We start from the raw sequence: 17,027 nt of genomic DNA, 5'->3' as shown, positions 1-17,027 counted from the left end.
CCATTGATAAGCAGATGAGAATTTCTTCCAGGATCCCTCAACCCTCCTTCAGGAAGTGTATTTTAGGAATTTTGGAGTCCTCATTTGAAATAAAAGGAGTTAAAATACAAATATAAAAACAAATTTTTTCAATATCAGAGTCTAAAATGCATATTTTAGCTTTTTGCTAACCTTTGGATGAATGAAAGGGTGGATAACTAGCTGGGAAAAAAGAGGGGTTAATTCAGCTTGTTCTCAGCACAAACTACAGTGAAGGACTTTCTTTCCCATGAGAATTTGAAGGGTTAAAGTGCTGCATGCCATGTGACAATTAGTATTCCTGGAAGTAAGCAAGAGAAATGGCTCAAGTTTGTTTCAAGAGAAAATGAATTAATTAAAAAGATTTCTGGAAGCTCTTAGACTCACTGAGAAGTTGGAATTCCAGGACTGGAAAATGAGCAGGAGCCATGAAGAGTCAGGCATTGCCACACATAGGCATGTGTTCAGGACAATTTAATTAGGTTGTTGCAGGAAATCATGACTGGGATACTGCGACTGGCAGTGACCTCAGTGGGCATTGCACCTCTGCCCTTGCTGGACCCTTGAGGGTTTGCTGGTGTTCATGTGAATAATTTCTCATACTCCTTCGAGATTCATTGTCATAGGTACAGTCATGAGCCACGGATGTCTTATCGGCTTCTTGTCTTTATGATTAGAGATTAGGCTCTACTTCCTCCTAGCACACATAATGCAAGAATCCTCCAAAAATAATAAGGGAAGTCTTCTGAATGGCCAGATAAGATAAAACATGTGCACTATGCAGCTGATAGAGGAAACAGGAGGCAAAGTCATTACGTTAACACTTCAAATGTTTAAGGTTCTTCTTAAGAGAACTGGATAAGAATGTTTTATTATCCTCAAATTATGGTGATATCTTTCATGGCCATTTACTTACTAGCTTGATTTTTTTAAATTGAATACCTATGTACAAGTACATAGAACATCCATGACCTGATTTTTAGGTTCTTTAATCCTGTATTATCACAACTTTATAAATGAGGAAACTAAGTATCAGAGCGGTGAAGTACATAATGGTCTAATCTTACAAAGAGCACTGCCAGGATTAGACACATGCTTTCTGATACAAATCCCATTTTTCTCAATTTTACTATTATTTTTATTTTTCATGTCAAGTTCTCCTGCCCTTAAACATAGTTCCCCCTAATCTAATGTCCTTATACATTGTTTTTCTTTTTCTCTACCTATCACATCTACCTTAATGTCTGTATGTGTGTAGTAGACACACATAGACGTTGCTGCTATATGTGTGTCTGGAAAGTCACATTAGACCACAAGATCTTGTCTTTATATACCCAAGGCTTAATAGCACAGTGCCTAGCATATAAATGATGCCAAATACACACTCAGCTTAAGATGGAGCACCAGAGAAGGAAAATAATACAAAAAGTGGGGTGGGGAAGGAAAAATGAAAGAGAAGAAAGTGAGTAGAGAAGAAAATGGTTACATTACGACTAGATAAATGCCATCCTCTTAACACTTGACACATATAAATCAGAACATAAGGATGTTTTTAATAACATAATAATGCTGATGGCTGTGTTCTATGGGTCCCAGTTTATTACTTGAGTCTATAAATATTTTTATTAATTTTTTCAATTATTGAACTGATTTATTTGTGATAAGGTCTTCTCTTAACCTAAATGAGTTTTATGGACTGATGTAGCCAAGAAATAGTCTGCTGTGACATTTCATTAATTGGTCACCAATTACCTTTGCGAACTTTAATCTAGTATCCTCTTTTTTCCTAAAAAAGTATGGATCAAAGAGCATTGGAAATGGGAAGTGACTTACATAATTATAAATTTAAGACACAGGGATATTTTTCACTTCTTTGAAAATGCCTAATGTTCTGTAAAGGGTTTAAGAAATAAGAACTCTTTGAAAGGGCTTTGTGATATGAATAATTGCAAATGTCAAGGGATGTGAGTGCTCCGATAGTGATTCTGTCTCTAGAATGTCAGATATTGGTGCAAAGGTGACATGAATGATTTGAGTGAGTTGTTCTATATCTGAGAGATCATCCTGCAGAGAAATGAAAGCAGTACTGCATAACCCACAGAGAGATTTATTCAAAGCCAAAATGTCAGACGTAATCAAAGTATTTAACTTGTGCTCAGAGCTTTACTTTGCATTATATAAATGGACACTTGGAATTTATTACATACTGGCAAATTAAGGAAAGAGAATTTTTATATAGTTGAATGATGCACTGTGACATTCTGTGAAATATTGATAATCTTTGTGATAATACATAACATTTCTCTATGTTTTTTTTTAAATTTTTTTATTAAGGTGTGATTGATATACACTCTTATGAAGGTTTCACATGAAAAAACAATGTGGTTACTACATTTACCCATATTATCAAGTACCCACCTATACCCCAATGCAGTCACTGTCCATCAGTGCAGCAAGATGCCAGAGATCCACTATGTCCCTACTCTATGAGACACTGTTCTCCCCATGATCCCCCACACCATGTGTACTAAACATAATACCCCCCAGTCCCCTTCTCCCTCCCTACCCATCCGCCCTCCCACACCCCTTCCCTTTGGTAACCACTAGTTAATTATTGGAGTCTTGAGTCTGCTGCCATTTTGTTCCTTCAGTTTTGCTTCATTGCTATACTCCACAAATGAGGGAAATCATTTGGCATTTGTCTTTCTCTGCCTGGCTTATTTCACTGAGCATAATGTCCTCCAGCTCCATCCGTGTTGTTGCAAATGGTAGGATTTGTTCCTTTCTTATGGCTGAATAGTATTCCATAGTATTCCATTGTATATATGTACCACATCTTCTTTATCCATTAATGTACAGATGGAAACTTAGGTTGCTTCCGTATCTTGGCTATTGTAAAAAGTGCTGTGATAAACATAGAGGTGCATATGTCTTTTTGAGTCTGAGAAGTTGTAATCTTTGTGTATATTCCAAGGAGTGGGATTCCCGGGTCAAATGGTATTTCTCTTTTTAGTTTTTTGAGGAACCTCCATATTGCTTTCCATAATGGTTGAACTAGCTTACATTCCCACCAGCAGTGCAGGAGGGTTCCCCTTTCTCCGCATCCTCACCAGCATTTGTTGTTTTTAGTCTTCTCAATGCTGGCCATCCTTACTGGTGTGAGGTGATATCTCACTACGGTTTTAACTTGCATTTCCCTGATGATTAGTGATGTGGAGTATCTTTTCATGTGTCTGTTGGCCATCTGAATTTCTTCTTTGGAGATCTGTCTCTTCATATCCTCTGCCCATTTGTTACTTGGATTATTTGCATTTTGGGTGTTGAAGGGTGTAAATTCTTTATTTTATTTTGGATGTTAACCCCTTGTTAGATATGTCATTTACAAATACATTCTCCCATACTGTAGGATGCCTTTTTGCTCTGTTGATGATGTCTTTTGCTGTACAAAACCTTTTTAGTTTGATGTAGTCCCATGAGTTCATTTTTGCTTTTGTTTCCCTTTCTTGAGGAGATAGGTTCAGGAAGAAATTGCTCATGCTTATATTCAGGAGATGTTTGCCTATGTTGTCTTCTAAGAGTTTTACGGTTTCATGACTTACATTCAGGTCTTTAATCCATTTCAAGTTTACTTTTGTGTATGGGGTTAAATAATAATCCAGTTTCATTCTCTTGCATGTAGCTGTCCAGTTTTGTCAACACCAGCTGTTGAAGAGGCTATTTCCCCACTGAATGTCCATGGCTCCTTCATCATATATTAATGGACCATATATGGTTCACTTTACATCAGGGCTCTCTAGTCTGTTCCACTGGTCTACGGGTCTGTTTTGGTGCCAGTACCAAATTGTCTTGATTACTGTGGCTTTGTAGTAGAGCTTGAAGTTGGGAAGCATAATTCCTCCTGCTTTATCCTTCCTTCTCAGGATTGCTTTGGCTATTTGGAGTCTTTTGTGGTTCCATATGAATTTTAGGATGATTTTCTCTAGTTCGTTGAAGAATGCTGTTGGTATTTTGATAGGAATTCCATTGAATCTATAGATAGCTTAAGGCAGGATGGCCATTTTGACAATATTAATTCTTCCTATCCATGAGCTTGTGATGTGTTTCCATTTATTGGTATCTTTAATTTCTCTCATGAATGTCCTGTAGTTTTCAGAGTATAGGTCTTTCACTTCCTTGGTTAGGTTTGTTTTTAGGTATTTTATTCTTTTTGATGCAATTATGAATAGAGTTGTTTTCCTGATTTCTCTCTCTGCTAGTTCATTGATAGTATATAGGAATGCAACATATTTCTGTGTATTAATTTTGTATCCTGCAATTCTGCTGAATTCAGATATTAGATCTAGTAGTTTTGGAGTGGATTCTCTAAGGTTTTTATGTACAATATCATGTCATCTTCAAACAGGGATAGGTTAACTTCTTCCTTGCCAATCTGGATGCCTTTTATTTCTTTGTGTTGTCTGATTGCTGTGGCTAGGACCTCCAGTACTATGTTGAATAGAAGTGGGGGAAATGGGCATCCTTGTCTTGTTCCCGATATTAAAGGAAAAGCTTTCAGCTTCTCGCTGTTAACTATAATGTTGGCTGTGGGTTTGTCATATATGGCCTTTATTGTGATGAGGTACTTGCCTTCCAAACCCATTTTGTTGAGAGTTTTTATCATGAATGGATGTTGAATTTTGTCCAATGCTTTTTCTGCATCTGTGGAGATGATCTTATGGTTTTTGTCCTTTTTGTTGATGTGGTGGATAATGTTGATGGATTTTCGAATGTTGTACCATCCTTGCATCCCTGGAATAACTCCTACTTGATCATGATGGTTAATCTTTTTGATGTATTTTTGAATTCGGTTTGCTAATATTTTGTTGAGTATTTTTGCAACTATGTTCATCAGGGATATTGGTCTGTAATTTTCTTTTTTTGTGGGGTCTTTGCCTGGTTTTGAAGAGTGATGCTAGCCTCATAGAATGAGTTTGGAAGTATTGCCTCTTCTATTTTTTGGAAAACTTTAAGGAGAATGGGTATTAGGTTTGCATTAAATGTTTGCTAAAATTCAGTGGTGAAGCCATCTGGTCCAGGAGTTTTGTTCTTAGGTAGGTTTTTGATTACCAGTTCAATTTCGTTGCTGCTAGTTGGTCTGTTCAGATTTTCTGTTTCTTCCTTGGTCAGCCTTGGAAGGTTGTATTTTTCTAGAAACTTGTCCATTTCTTCTAGGTTATCGAGTTTGTTAGCATATAATTTTTCATAGTATTCTCTAATAATTATTTGTAATTCTGTGGTGTCCGTAGTGATTTTTCCTTTCTCATTTCTGATTCTCTTTATGTGTATAGACTCTTTTTTTCTTGATAAATCTGGCTAGAGGTTTATCAATTTTGTTTATTTTCTCAAAGAACCAGCTTTTGCTTTCATTGATTCTTTCTATTGTTCTATTCTTCTCAATTTTATTTATTTCTGCTCTAATCTTTATTATATCCCTCCTTCTACTTACTTTGGGCCTCACTTGTTCTTTTTCTAGTTTCATTAATTGTGAGTTTATACTGCTTATAGGGGATTGTTCTTCTTTCTTGAGGTAGCCCAGTATTGCAATATACTTTCCTCTTAGCACAGCCTTGACTGCGTCCCACAGATTTTGCAGTGTTGAGTTATTGTTGTCATTTGTCTCTGTATATTGCTTGATCTCTGTTTTTATTTGGTCATTGATCCATTGGTTATTTAGGAGCATGTCGTGAAACCTCCATGTGTTTGTGGGATTTTTCATTTTCTTTGCATAATTTATTTCTAGTTTCATACATTTGTGATCTGAGAAACTAGTACAATTTCAATCTTTTTGGATTTACTGAGACTCTTTTTGTGGCCTAGTATATGATCTATTCTTGAAAATGTTCCATGTGCACTTAAGAAGAATGTGTATTATGTTGCTTTTGGGTGTAGAGTTCTGCAGATGTCTGTTAGGTCCATCTGTTCTAGTGTGTTGTTCAGTGCCTCTGTCTCCTTATTTATCTTCTGTCTGGTTGAGCTGTCCTTCTGAGTGAGTGGAGTGTTGAAGTCTCCTAGAATGAATGCATTGCATTCTATTTCCCCTTTTAATTTTGTTAGTATTTGTTTCACATATGTGGGTGCTGCTGTGTCGGGAGCATAGATATTTATAATGGTTATATCTTCTTGTTGGATTGACCCCTTTATCATTACGTAATGTCCTTCTTTGTCTCTTGTTCCTTTCTGTGTTTTGAAGTAAATTTTGTCTGAATCAAGTACTGCAACTCCTGCTTTTTTCTCTCTGTTAGTGGCATGAAATATCTTTTTCTATCCCTTCACTTTGAGTCTGTGTATGTCTTTGGGTTTAAACTGAGTCTCTTATGACTCTATGTCTTTTGATTGAAGCATTCAGTCCATTTACATTTAGGGTGATTATTGGTAGGTATGTACTTATTGCCATTGCAGGCTTTACATTCATGGTTACCAAAGGTTCAAGGTTAATTTCCTTACTATCTAAGAGTCTAACTTAACTCACTTAATATGCTGTTACAAACACAATCTAAAGGTTCTTTTCTTTTTCTTCTCCTTTTTCTTCCTCCTCCATTCTTTATATATTAGGTTTCATATTCTGTATTCTTCATCTATCCCTTTATTGACTTTGGAGATAGTTAATTTAATTTTGCATTTGCTTAGTAATTAGCTGTTCTTCTTTCTTTACTGTGGTGGCACAGTATTCTTCTTGTGGCAGCTATTCAACCTTAGGAACACTTTTGTCTATAGCAGTCCCTCCAAAATAGACTGTAGAGATAGTTTGTGGGGATAAATTCTCTCAGCTTTTGCTTATCTGGAAATTGTTTAATCCCTCCTTCAAATTTAAATGATAATCTTACCAGATAAAGTAATCTTGTTTAAAGTCCCTTCTGCTTCATTGCATTAAAAAATACATCATGCTACTCCCTTTTGGCCTGTAACATTTCTGCTGAGAACTCTGATGTTAGCCTAATGGGCTTTCCTTTGTATGTGATCTTATTTCTCTCTCTGACTGCTTTTAATAGTCTGTCCTTATCCTTGATCTTTGCCAATTTTATTAATATATGTCTTGGTGTTGTCTTCCTTAGGTCCCTTGTGTTGGGAGATCTGTGAATCTCCATGGCCTGAGAGACTATCTCCTTCCCCAGATTGGGGAAGTTTTCAGCAACTACCTCCTCAAAGACACTTTCTATTCCTATCCCTCTCTCTTCTTCTTCTGGTATCCCTATAATGCAAATATTGTTCTGTTTGGATTGGTCATACAGTTCTCTCAAAATTCTTTCATTCTTAGAGATCCTTTTTTCTCTCTGTGCCTCAGCTTCTTTGTATTCCTCTTCTCTAGTTTCTATTTCATTTATCATCTCCTCCACGATATCCAACCTGCCTTTAATACCCTCCATCACGCTCTTCAATGGTTGGATCTCGTACTGGAATTCATTCCTGGGTTCTTGGATATCTTTCTGTACCTTCATTAGCATGTTGATGATTTTTACTTTGAACTCCATTTCAGGAAGAGTCATAAGGGCCATGTCATTTAAATCTTTCTCCAGAGTTATATTAATTTTACTCTGGACCAGGTTACTTTGGTGTTCCATATTTGTATATGGCACCCTCTAGTGTCTAGAAGCTCTACTCTCTGGAGCTGCTCAGCCCCTGAAGCAATGTCGGGTCTCAGGGGGGCAGCATTGGTGCCTGGGGGGAAGAAAGAGCTGTTTCCTGCTTCCTGGCTGCTATGCCTGTCTCCACTGCCTGAGCCAGTGGGCCCAGCACACAGGTATAAGCTTTTGTCCCAGAATAGCCAGATATGGATCCCTGCTTTCCATAAGTGGCTGGAATCTCAGTCTCCCCAGGAATTCTGCCTGTGTTAGCTTTCCAACCCCAAAATCACACAAGTATCATGAAAGCACCATGAAATGTAGGTTTGTCCTCCCAGAGCAGATCTCCAGAGCTAGGTATTCAGCAGTCTCAGGCCTCCACTCCCTCCCTGCTCTGTTTCTCTTCCTCCCATCGGTGAGCTGGGGTGGGGGAAGGGCTTGGGTCCTGCCGGGACACAGCTTTTGTATGTTACCCTGTTCCATGAGGTCTGCTCTTTTCTCCAGGTGTGTGCAGTCTGGCGCCGTCCTCTTTCCTGTTGCTCTCTCAGGATTAGTTGCACCAAGTATATTTTCTAATTGTATATGGTTTTAGGAGGAAGCCTCTGTCTCTTCTCTCACACTGCCATCTTTAACCCTTAGATTTCTCTTTGTTTTTTAAGTTTAACATACATGCAGCAAATATGATCCTTATGAACACTTCCACCTGCACAGCACCCAGAGTAGGATCATAACATCATTTATATGCCAGGATACCCCTATTCTACCATTTACCAGTCACTAGTTTCTTGCAAGGGTATCATTACCCTGATTTGCAGTATTATTGTTGGCTATAATAAATAGCACTACTGTGAGTATTTTTGTGTATGCCCCTTGATTTTGTGTATGTTTATACATATACATAATTTTACAATATATTACGTATTATATACATATTTATTCATATGCACAGTGTATGCACATATGTATATATGTATGTTTGTGTATATATACACATTTTTTTCCTTCTTTGCCTTCCTCCCTTTCCTATATATATATCTCTATATTAGATATAGATATAGATATAGATAGATATAGATATAGATATAGATATAGATATAGATATAGATATAGATATAGATATAGATATAGATATAGATATAGATATCTACCTACCTATCCATCCATATACATTTCTGTTAGGTATATCCCTCAGATGGAGTTCATGAGACATATAATTATACCTATTTTCTGCTTTGGTAAAATCTGTTTTTTTCACATTTACAAGTAATTGTACCTAGTTACTCTTCCATAAGAAGTACATGAAGGTTCCCATTGCTTTATACCCTTGCAGCACTTACTATTGACTCTCAGTTTTATTTCAGCCATTCTAATTGTAATGACAAAATATTCTGCTTTTTTTGTCTGTTTATATTTCATGTTAACAAAAGAGTCTGCTATATAAACCGAAATAAGGACACTTTCTTTATAAGTTAATACTAAAGGTTTTAGAGAGTTATTCCTCAAAACGTTTTCTACAGTGGAACCAGATCCATTAATGCAATATGGCTTAAATATTTTGAACATTTTTATTTAGAAAAAAGTTTAAATATGTTGCAGCATCTTATGTGTATGATGGAGTTCCAGGTGATTATTCTTACAATCTTTCTCTCAATAAAGTAGTTAATATATATATATATATATATATATATATATATATATATAACATATGTTTTAACATTGTCAATATGTTGAAACTCTTATATTTATTGAAAAATGATAAGATCTGTCCCTAATAATGACTCTAAATCATGGCAAAACCTGTGTGTCATTTATTTCCAAAATAATATTATGAATTCATTTTTGTAACTGAGTGGCATGATTGAAAATTAAAATCTGTTCCTGATAGAGAAAAAGACAAAGGTTCCAGACAAATTTTGGAAATTTGACCAGAGGATAATGTTGAGGTTGAATCATGGTTGGTGAGCCAGGAACCAAAGGACCCTAGGATGTGGTTGTCTGAATGCTCGAATTCTATTAGGCAAGGAAACTTTCTTAACTTTTAGAGCAACCATGTGTATTACAGAGATGTACCTGAATCTTACAGAACTATCCTCCTCATATTTCCATATGTCTGTGACTTGAGTTAAATCTATTCCATTGCCTGGCATTTGTTTCTTTCCACCTTCCTAATCCCATGGAATCACTCCTTGTCCTTTATGTCACAATTTAAATTCACTCTCTCTTAAAAGTCTCTATGAACCCATTCCCCCACCCTGATCCCTGCTGTTCATCGCTCAGCACTGGGTTTTAGGAGTTTACCTACCTGTCTCTCATATAACATTATAATCTTCTTGAAGTGAGGGGACTACACATTAAAAATCTTTATAACCACAGGCACATTTGGGAGAGTACTTTCTAACAACAAATTGCAAATAGGCTTTTAAAGGTTTGGGGAATTAAACTACCATTTCATTATGCACATGAAGAAATCTTATCTCAAAGTCAGTAGTTCTCAAAGAGGTGGTGATTTGCAACTCCCTTTGAGGGGCCATTGGGTAATGTCTGGAGACATTCTGTGTTGTCATAACTGAGGGAAGGAGCTGCTACTGGCATCTTGTACGTGTGGGGAAGCAGAGATGCTGCTCATCCTCCTGCACTGCCAGGGCAGTTCTCAAAGCAATGTCCATTCCTAAATGTCAGTAATGCCGAGGTTGAGAAACCCTGCTCTAAGTTAAGAAAATAGCTTCATTGTCATTAGTTTCAATTAAAAATAATTAAATATCTGCTGTACATGTAACCAACATGTCAGACTAATTTCTATATTAATATCATTTTTATCACTGAAATTAATGTTGGTATTGAATTTATGCATATATTAAACTGCATAATATACATACAAGCATAAATGTGGTCAAGTCTTTTTAGTATATTTTCCAAGTCTTTTTCTGTTTGATGACCTGTTTTTCAGTTGTCTCTCTCACTGTATATCCATCTCCCAACAAAAGTACCCACATTAAAAGGCTGGAGGTGGCGTGGTAGAGCCACTGCCAGAGCAAATGCCTTCCAGTTCCTAAACTAACAGCTCTCCTTGTTGTGTAAAGTAACCAGAATCCACCTAGCGAAGAAGCTAAGAAGACTAGCTTTTAACAATCCACAGAAATAAGACTCTAGAGAGGCAGGCATGGGGCTGAGAACCGACAGACAACCAGTGCATATCTGTTGGTCACATTCCTGTGAAAGTTTGTATTAATGTTGTGTCTGGTGCACAAAAAATGTGTTCATGTTGAAATCATATTTTTTGTTTTGTGTTTTTTGTCACTCAACAGTATTTCAGTAAAACTTCTCCAAATCAGTTCATGAAGCACTAATTTATTTTCCTCAAAGCCTGAATGTTACTCTAAGATGTAGGTCAATCATCCATCCAGACATTTACTTGGATGGGTTTTCACTTTGACTCCTCTTTTTGAACATCTTAAATGCAGCTGAAATAAATATGACTCTTCATCATTCTCTACACAGTGATGTTTTTTTTTTCTCTAAAAGACAAGGTGCCAGGTTTGGGATTCCTTTTGAGATGGAAATTGCATGTTGCTTTCCCATATGACCATTTTACATTTTCACAATCACCTAGGAAAGGACCCCTTTACCACATCCCTACCAGTGATATGTGTTATCTGGGAATGCTTCTTAATTTCAATTTTTTTTTCCTCAAAAGCAAGACAAAAAAGAAGGCAACCCAAAACATATCCCACCTTGAATGTAACTTTCCAGATCCTCTTACACCACCACAGGGCGTGGGGATTTTTTAATAACTCAAGTTTCCTAATTTAAAATTACCAGGAAAATCACTCAAATCAGTGAAGGTGGGATAACTTTTCAGCAATATTTCAGCTAAAATGAATCTAATATCCTATTATATAGAACAGTTTCTCGATAAAACCATTCCAGTTTTATTTTGCTGTTCTTTTTCGTTTAAGCTGGCTAAAAGTTTTTAAGAGTCTGCTATTATAAGTCTGTATCAGGCATTGTCTCTGCTTCAATCAGTCACAGTAGACTAATTTACATTGTGATTACTCTCAACCTCAAAATCTTGATGACTTTTAACATCAAATGTTCATCTTGGTCTGTGTCCATTTCACATTGCCTGGGGCTGAGGAGTGAGTTCCCACTATGCCTATTCTCCCAGCAAGCCAGGCTGCTGCCGTGTCCGCTATCTGAAGCATTGCTTGTGGTCATGGCAAGGGGAAGAGAAAGCAGGAAATTCAAAATTCAAAAGGTAAGGCTTTTAAAACACCTTGCCCAACAATGACACACGTTGTGTCCAATCACTTAGTAATGAGCAGTATCAACTAATGCATTGATTAGAGTAATTTCTTGGAAAGTTTATTACTTATTTCTTAACCCATTGTAATTCAGCACATAGTATTTCATTTATCTTCCTGTTCCTTCCATATTGGCTTTACCAATTTTGAATAATTTATACAGGTATTAAGACTATTGACTTTGAAAAACTAGGTGGTTGGTTTGCTCTATAAATTGAAGAGTTAAGTGGTCAGATACCTATCCATTTCTATTTATTATCCTGTTTAGGTGGTTCACTGAAGGAATTGATTAGTGACATCAAAACTACTATGACAGCTTAATTAGTAACAGGATAAATGGCATTAGGGTTTGTCATATATTCAATGAATGTGATTTAAATCTAGTTGTAGCCCTTGATGATTGCCATTTGGACCAGCTTGATTTCATCAGAGTGCCCAGACAGTTTCTGCAAATGCAATATTTGCAGCTCTCATATTATTAAGGTAGTGGTTAGAGTTTGTGACTATTATTTGAAACTAATATAATTCAAGGAAAACCTTGGTAATTTAAAAGACATTAGAAGACTATAAATGTACATTTTCATGAAGGCAGCAGCCACTAATTTTTTTGTGCATAGAAAAAAGATCTTGTGGACATTCCTTGGGATTGCAGCTTTCAGCAAATGGCATTAAAATTCTGATTCCATACTGCTTGTTCTTTTACATTGAAGCAGATGTCAGTTTCATATGGATTCTGAAAATCATCCAATCTGTTCTTCAAATATAAATGTAATTACTAGTCAATGGTTTTGGGTAATTTATACATCTGCTAAAATCATGGAGGTTTTATTAATTATTTTGACTTACAGTTCACTCCCTTCAGAAGCTGAGGATTTGGAACAACATTACTTTTGGTTAAGTCACCCCTACTTCTAATAAATGCCACATGTGTTTAAGTAGCCTGGGTGTAGATGATATGAACTGTTGTCACCTATTGTCACTCGTAAGTCCTAGTTGATTGTTCGGGTCCAAGAAAGGGGATTCCTCTAAGTAAGGAAGACCTTGCCTGCCTATTTCATATACTGTTTGTGAAAGGCAAACAGGTAGTACACAAAAGATATAAAGCTTAGGCTTTAGTTGACTAAAATAAAAGTATTTTTTTCTCAGCTGAGGGATTATGAAAATCATGACAACCAATTGCCATCCACTTTTTAAAAAATATATCTATTTATTTATTGAAATGTCAATAAACAATCTTCCATTGGTTTCAAGTATACAGCACAGTCAACAGTTACCCATATTATTAAATCCTCACCTCTACTAGTATGGTTATCATCTGTCAACATAGGAAGATGCTACAGAATCAGTGGTTATATCTACATGCTGCACTACCATCTCTGTGACAGACTTATATGACGATTGAGAATCTTTGTGCCCCTTTTTCCTTCTCATTCCAGACATTGTATTCTTCAGCTCTGAATGGCTCTCTTTCCACTCTTTTGTCTCTCCTGAAGTCCTCCCTGAGATCATCAAAAGTTTTCCACAGATCATTGAATATATTTATGACTTTTACTTTGAAATCTTTATCAAGAACTTTTGTGATCTCTGGTTCATTTAGCTCTCTTTCTGGTGTCTTATCCTGTGTTTTTGTTTGGAACATATTCGTATGCTTCCTCATTTTGTCAGGGTTTTGGTGTTTCTTCCTTTGTATTAGATTGATCTGTTATGCCTCCTGGTTTGGAGGGTAATGGCTTTGTGATGAAGGCATCCCTGTGGTGCCTAGAAGTTCCAGACTCTTTACTCACCAGGGCCTGGTTCTCCTGTGTGGTAGAGCCACCGTCGCTGTGGTGGGCTATGGGCAGAGCCACCTTTCTGCCTGTCTGCCAACAGTGGTTGATCCCAGGCCATAGGCAGCAGGTAGCAGCTCACTTCTGCTGGCCCTTTGTGAGCCCTGCTGTGGTGCTTCTGCTAGGATTGTTGTGGGCAGGTCTGACTTCTGCCTGCCCTGCAGCAATAGTGCTGGTGAGGCTGCTGGGCTGAAGGGGTGGATGGGGCAGGTACACAGAGAGTGTGGCTTGGGGCTGGTTCATCAGGGAGGAGGATGCAGTGTTTGGAGCTGGCTCTTGAAGGTGTCTCAATAGTTGCATTGAGAAAGGGCTGGGAAAGCTTCCCTCTGCCTGCCAGGCAGCAAGTCTGACCACTGCTGGGACCAGGGGGCAGGCAGGTGCACAGGGAAGTACCTTCAGCTGAGCTGTTAGTGAGGGGGATGGAGCTTTTGGGGTTCCCACAAGCACTAGGCCAGTTGGGCTGAGGGAGGGCTGGAGAAGTGTGGTCTACCTACCCTTTTTCCTGTGGTAGAGAGAGCTCTGTCCAACGCTTGCTCCTCTGGCATCCTTCCCATGATGGTAAATCTTTCAAACTCTCACTTCTGCGTTGGCTTTCAGTGGGACCTGTAGAACATGCCTGTCCTCCACAAGTGGGTAAAGTCTCAGCCTCTCAGAGTGCTCTAATTGTTCCTGGTGTCTGGTCCTAGTAATCACCAGCACCCAGTGCAATGGAGACTCATGCTCCCAGAGCACATCTCCAGGACCATATGTTCAGAATTCCTGGGCCCCTATCCACTCTGCTCTCTGTTCCTCTTCCTACCACCTATGGTCTGGGATGGGGAAAGGCTTGGTTCCCGACTGATTGCAGCTATGCCACTTTACCCTTCTCTGTGTGGGCTTCTCTTCTTCCCCAGGTGTAGGTGGTCTGCTCTGCAGTCTCAGGTCATGTCAGAGTCAGTTGTATTTGCTGTGGTTGCCTCCTTGATGTGTGTGTGGGTGAGGAGATTTCTGCATTGCCTTACTGCTCCCCATCGTCACCCCAAATCCCCGTCCCCACCACCATTCACTTTTAAGACACCTGTGCTGGAGTGTGACCCACTTGCTTTCAATAATAAACTCATTTCCTATTTCCTATCATCACTTGAAAACCTTCCAAGTGAAGTGAAAACAGTAAATTCCATTTGTTAATAACTCACCTCCTCCTCCTACTGAGCTACCACTGCTGCTGTTACCAGTCCACTACTGTTCCTAATACATATTTAACCAACATGTTATGCATTGCTAGTCAATAGTTTGGGATAGTTTATACATGGTCTGAAGGCATAGAGGTTTATTTTGATTTAGTTTGTACCCTTCAAAAGCTTAGGATTTTGAACCAAATTATCTTTTGTGAAGTCAGTCCTCCTTCTAGTAAAGCCACATATGTTATATGTTCTACGTTCATCATCTCCTTTATTCTTTCCAACAGATCTCTAAGGAATAAGAATTATCCACATTTTGTAAAAGAGAAGACTGAGGTTTATAAAGGTTAAGAGAATTATCGAAGTTACTGAGATTTTACATGTAGGCTGCCTGATTATCAAGCTCAAGCTTTTAAACACCCTGTATATCTTTCTACCACACCCCCAAATCCTTATTCTTATATTGGCATTTTCACCTGCAGTATAAATGACAGATAATGGTAGAATGATGAATTAGATACACTCACTGCTAAATCACCAGACTTGAAATAGAATATCAGTGAAATTTCTGGATATTAAAATTGGTTTCATCACTATACATGCTAAGATTTAAAATCTAGGACCTCATAATTAATCAATTATTTCAGAAGTTCTTGTGTTTGCTCCATTTGCTATGGAATAATGATCCCAGAGCATGCTGAACACATGGACACTGGGCCATCTTTCACCTTCTTACAGAATGCTCAATTTAAATAGCAATTTGGCTCGTACTGGACAACATTCTTCTTTCCCCAACTTAAGGATGAAACACAGTTCTTGTAAAGGTTATGTTATAATTTAGGTCAACAGTTTGAAATGTTTGCCATTAAAGATATTTTAAAGTGGATTATAAATAATTTTACCTTGAGTTATCTCTATTTAAAGACACATACTTTTGTGTGGACAGACACTGTTTAATTTCTACTGTTATTTCTGTTGTCCAATCCAGACTGTTGTTATTGTTGATATCATGTTGGAAGACTCTGTGATACAAACTAACTTTTGTGACCCTTTAGGAACAAAGTTATTATAACTACTGTTCTCTTTAGGGAAGAATTGCCAGGGAAGCTTGGGGCATAGGGAGGTTTGTTCCACTGAGCAATTCAAAGGAATTTTGCCATCCTTTCATCAGTAGATCTGTGAGTCAAGCTGGATAGAATCAGAAAGATTCACTGAATATTATGTTATTGATCACCAAATCATCTTTGCAAAAATAAAAACCCAGAATTGAAGTTTTCAAGCAGTCAGTTGACTGATACTTAAATGGCATTTAGTACAGTTGCAGTCTCTTAAGTATGCAAAATGTCATCTCAAACCCAAATCAGTTTTGTGGTATGAGCAAGAGATTATTAAATGGATGAAAAATTGTGGTTGAAAATATGGATTTAAAGCTCCAATGCTGAGTACTATGCTATTTCTAAATGATAGCTTGATATTGTACAATAGGGAAAGAAACAGCCATTAATAACTGAAAGCAATACAAATATATGCATCAAATAAAAAATTTAAATCAGGCAAATAATGCAACACTTAGCTCTTCAGCTGTTTTTCTGTAATATGAAAGTTTTTTTAAAAAAAGTTTCCTAATATGTTGGATTTTTGGTTTGTTTTACATGTTTCCTGATCCAGATTTATATTTTTGAAAATAATATCTACTATCAACCTGATATAAAAAGCAGTTCATTACGACTGACATCTTCTGGAAAAGAAGGAATTATTTTTAATGGCATTGCTGACTGGTTATATGAAGGTGAGTTGAGTAGATTTAGAGTTTCAAAAGAATACAAATGACATATTTTTATACAAAATCTATAAGAAAAATCTGTTCATTCCAGAACAATACTTATAGCACTCTTTCTTCTCATTTCCTCTCAAAATTGCCTTCCTGTTTCATATCTTTGCGTGTGCTGATATTCTGACTGATTGTGGTTTACATCTACTTACATGACTCCACATTTGGTATATATATATATATATATATATATGTATGTATATACAGGCATTTTGTTCAAGCTAGTTAGATTTTATTTTTGGTAATGTTTAACAAATGAAAGTGAATGATCACCTTAGATCATTTTTTTATTA

General features: G+C 37.2%; 1 protein-coding gene across 4 annotated transcripts in view; it reads left to right on the top strand.

Annotated features, from left to right (window-relative positions):
- DPP10 (dipeptidyl peptidase like 10) overlaps nt 1-17,027 on the top strand; it is a 1,476,327-nt gene that overhangs the window by 1,346,600 nt on the left and 112,700 nt on the right. For all 4 annotated transcript variants that reach the window (XM_073241336.1, XM_073241338.1, XM_037017060.2 and 1 more), the window contains one exon: nt 16,572-16,692. In XM_073241336.1, coding sequence (XP_073097437.1) covers nt 16,572-16,692 — 121 coding nt within the window. The remainder of the gene's footprint in view (nt 1-16,571; nt 16,693-17,027) is intronic.

Source organism: Manis javanica, chromosome 7, assembly GCF_040802235.1.
Source record: "Manis javanica isolate MJ-LG chromosome 7, MJ_LKY, whole genome shotgun sequence".
NCBI classification, from domain to species: domain Eukaryota; kingdom Metazoa; phylum Chordata; class Mammalia; order Pholidota; family Manidae; genus Manis; species Manis javanica.
This window is presented reverse-complemented; position numbering and strand designations above follow the sequence as displayed.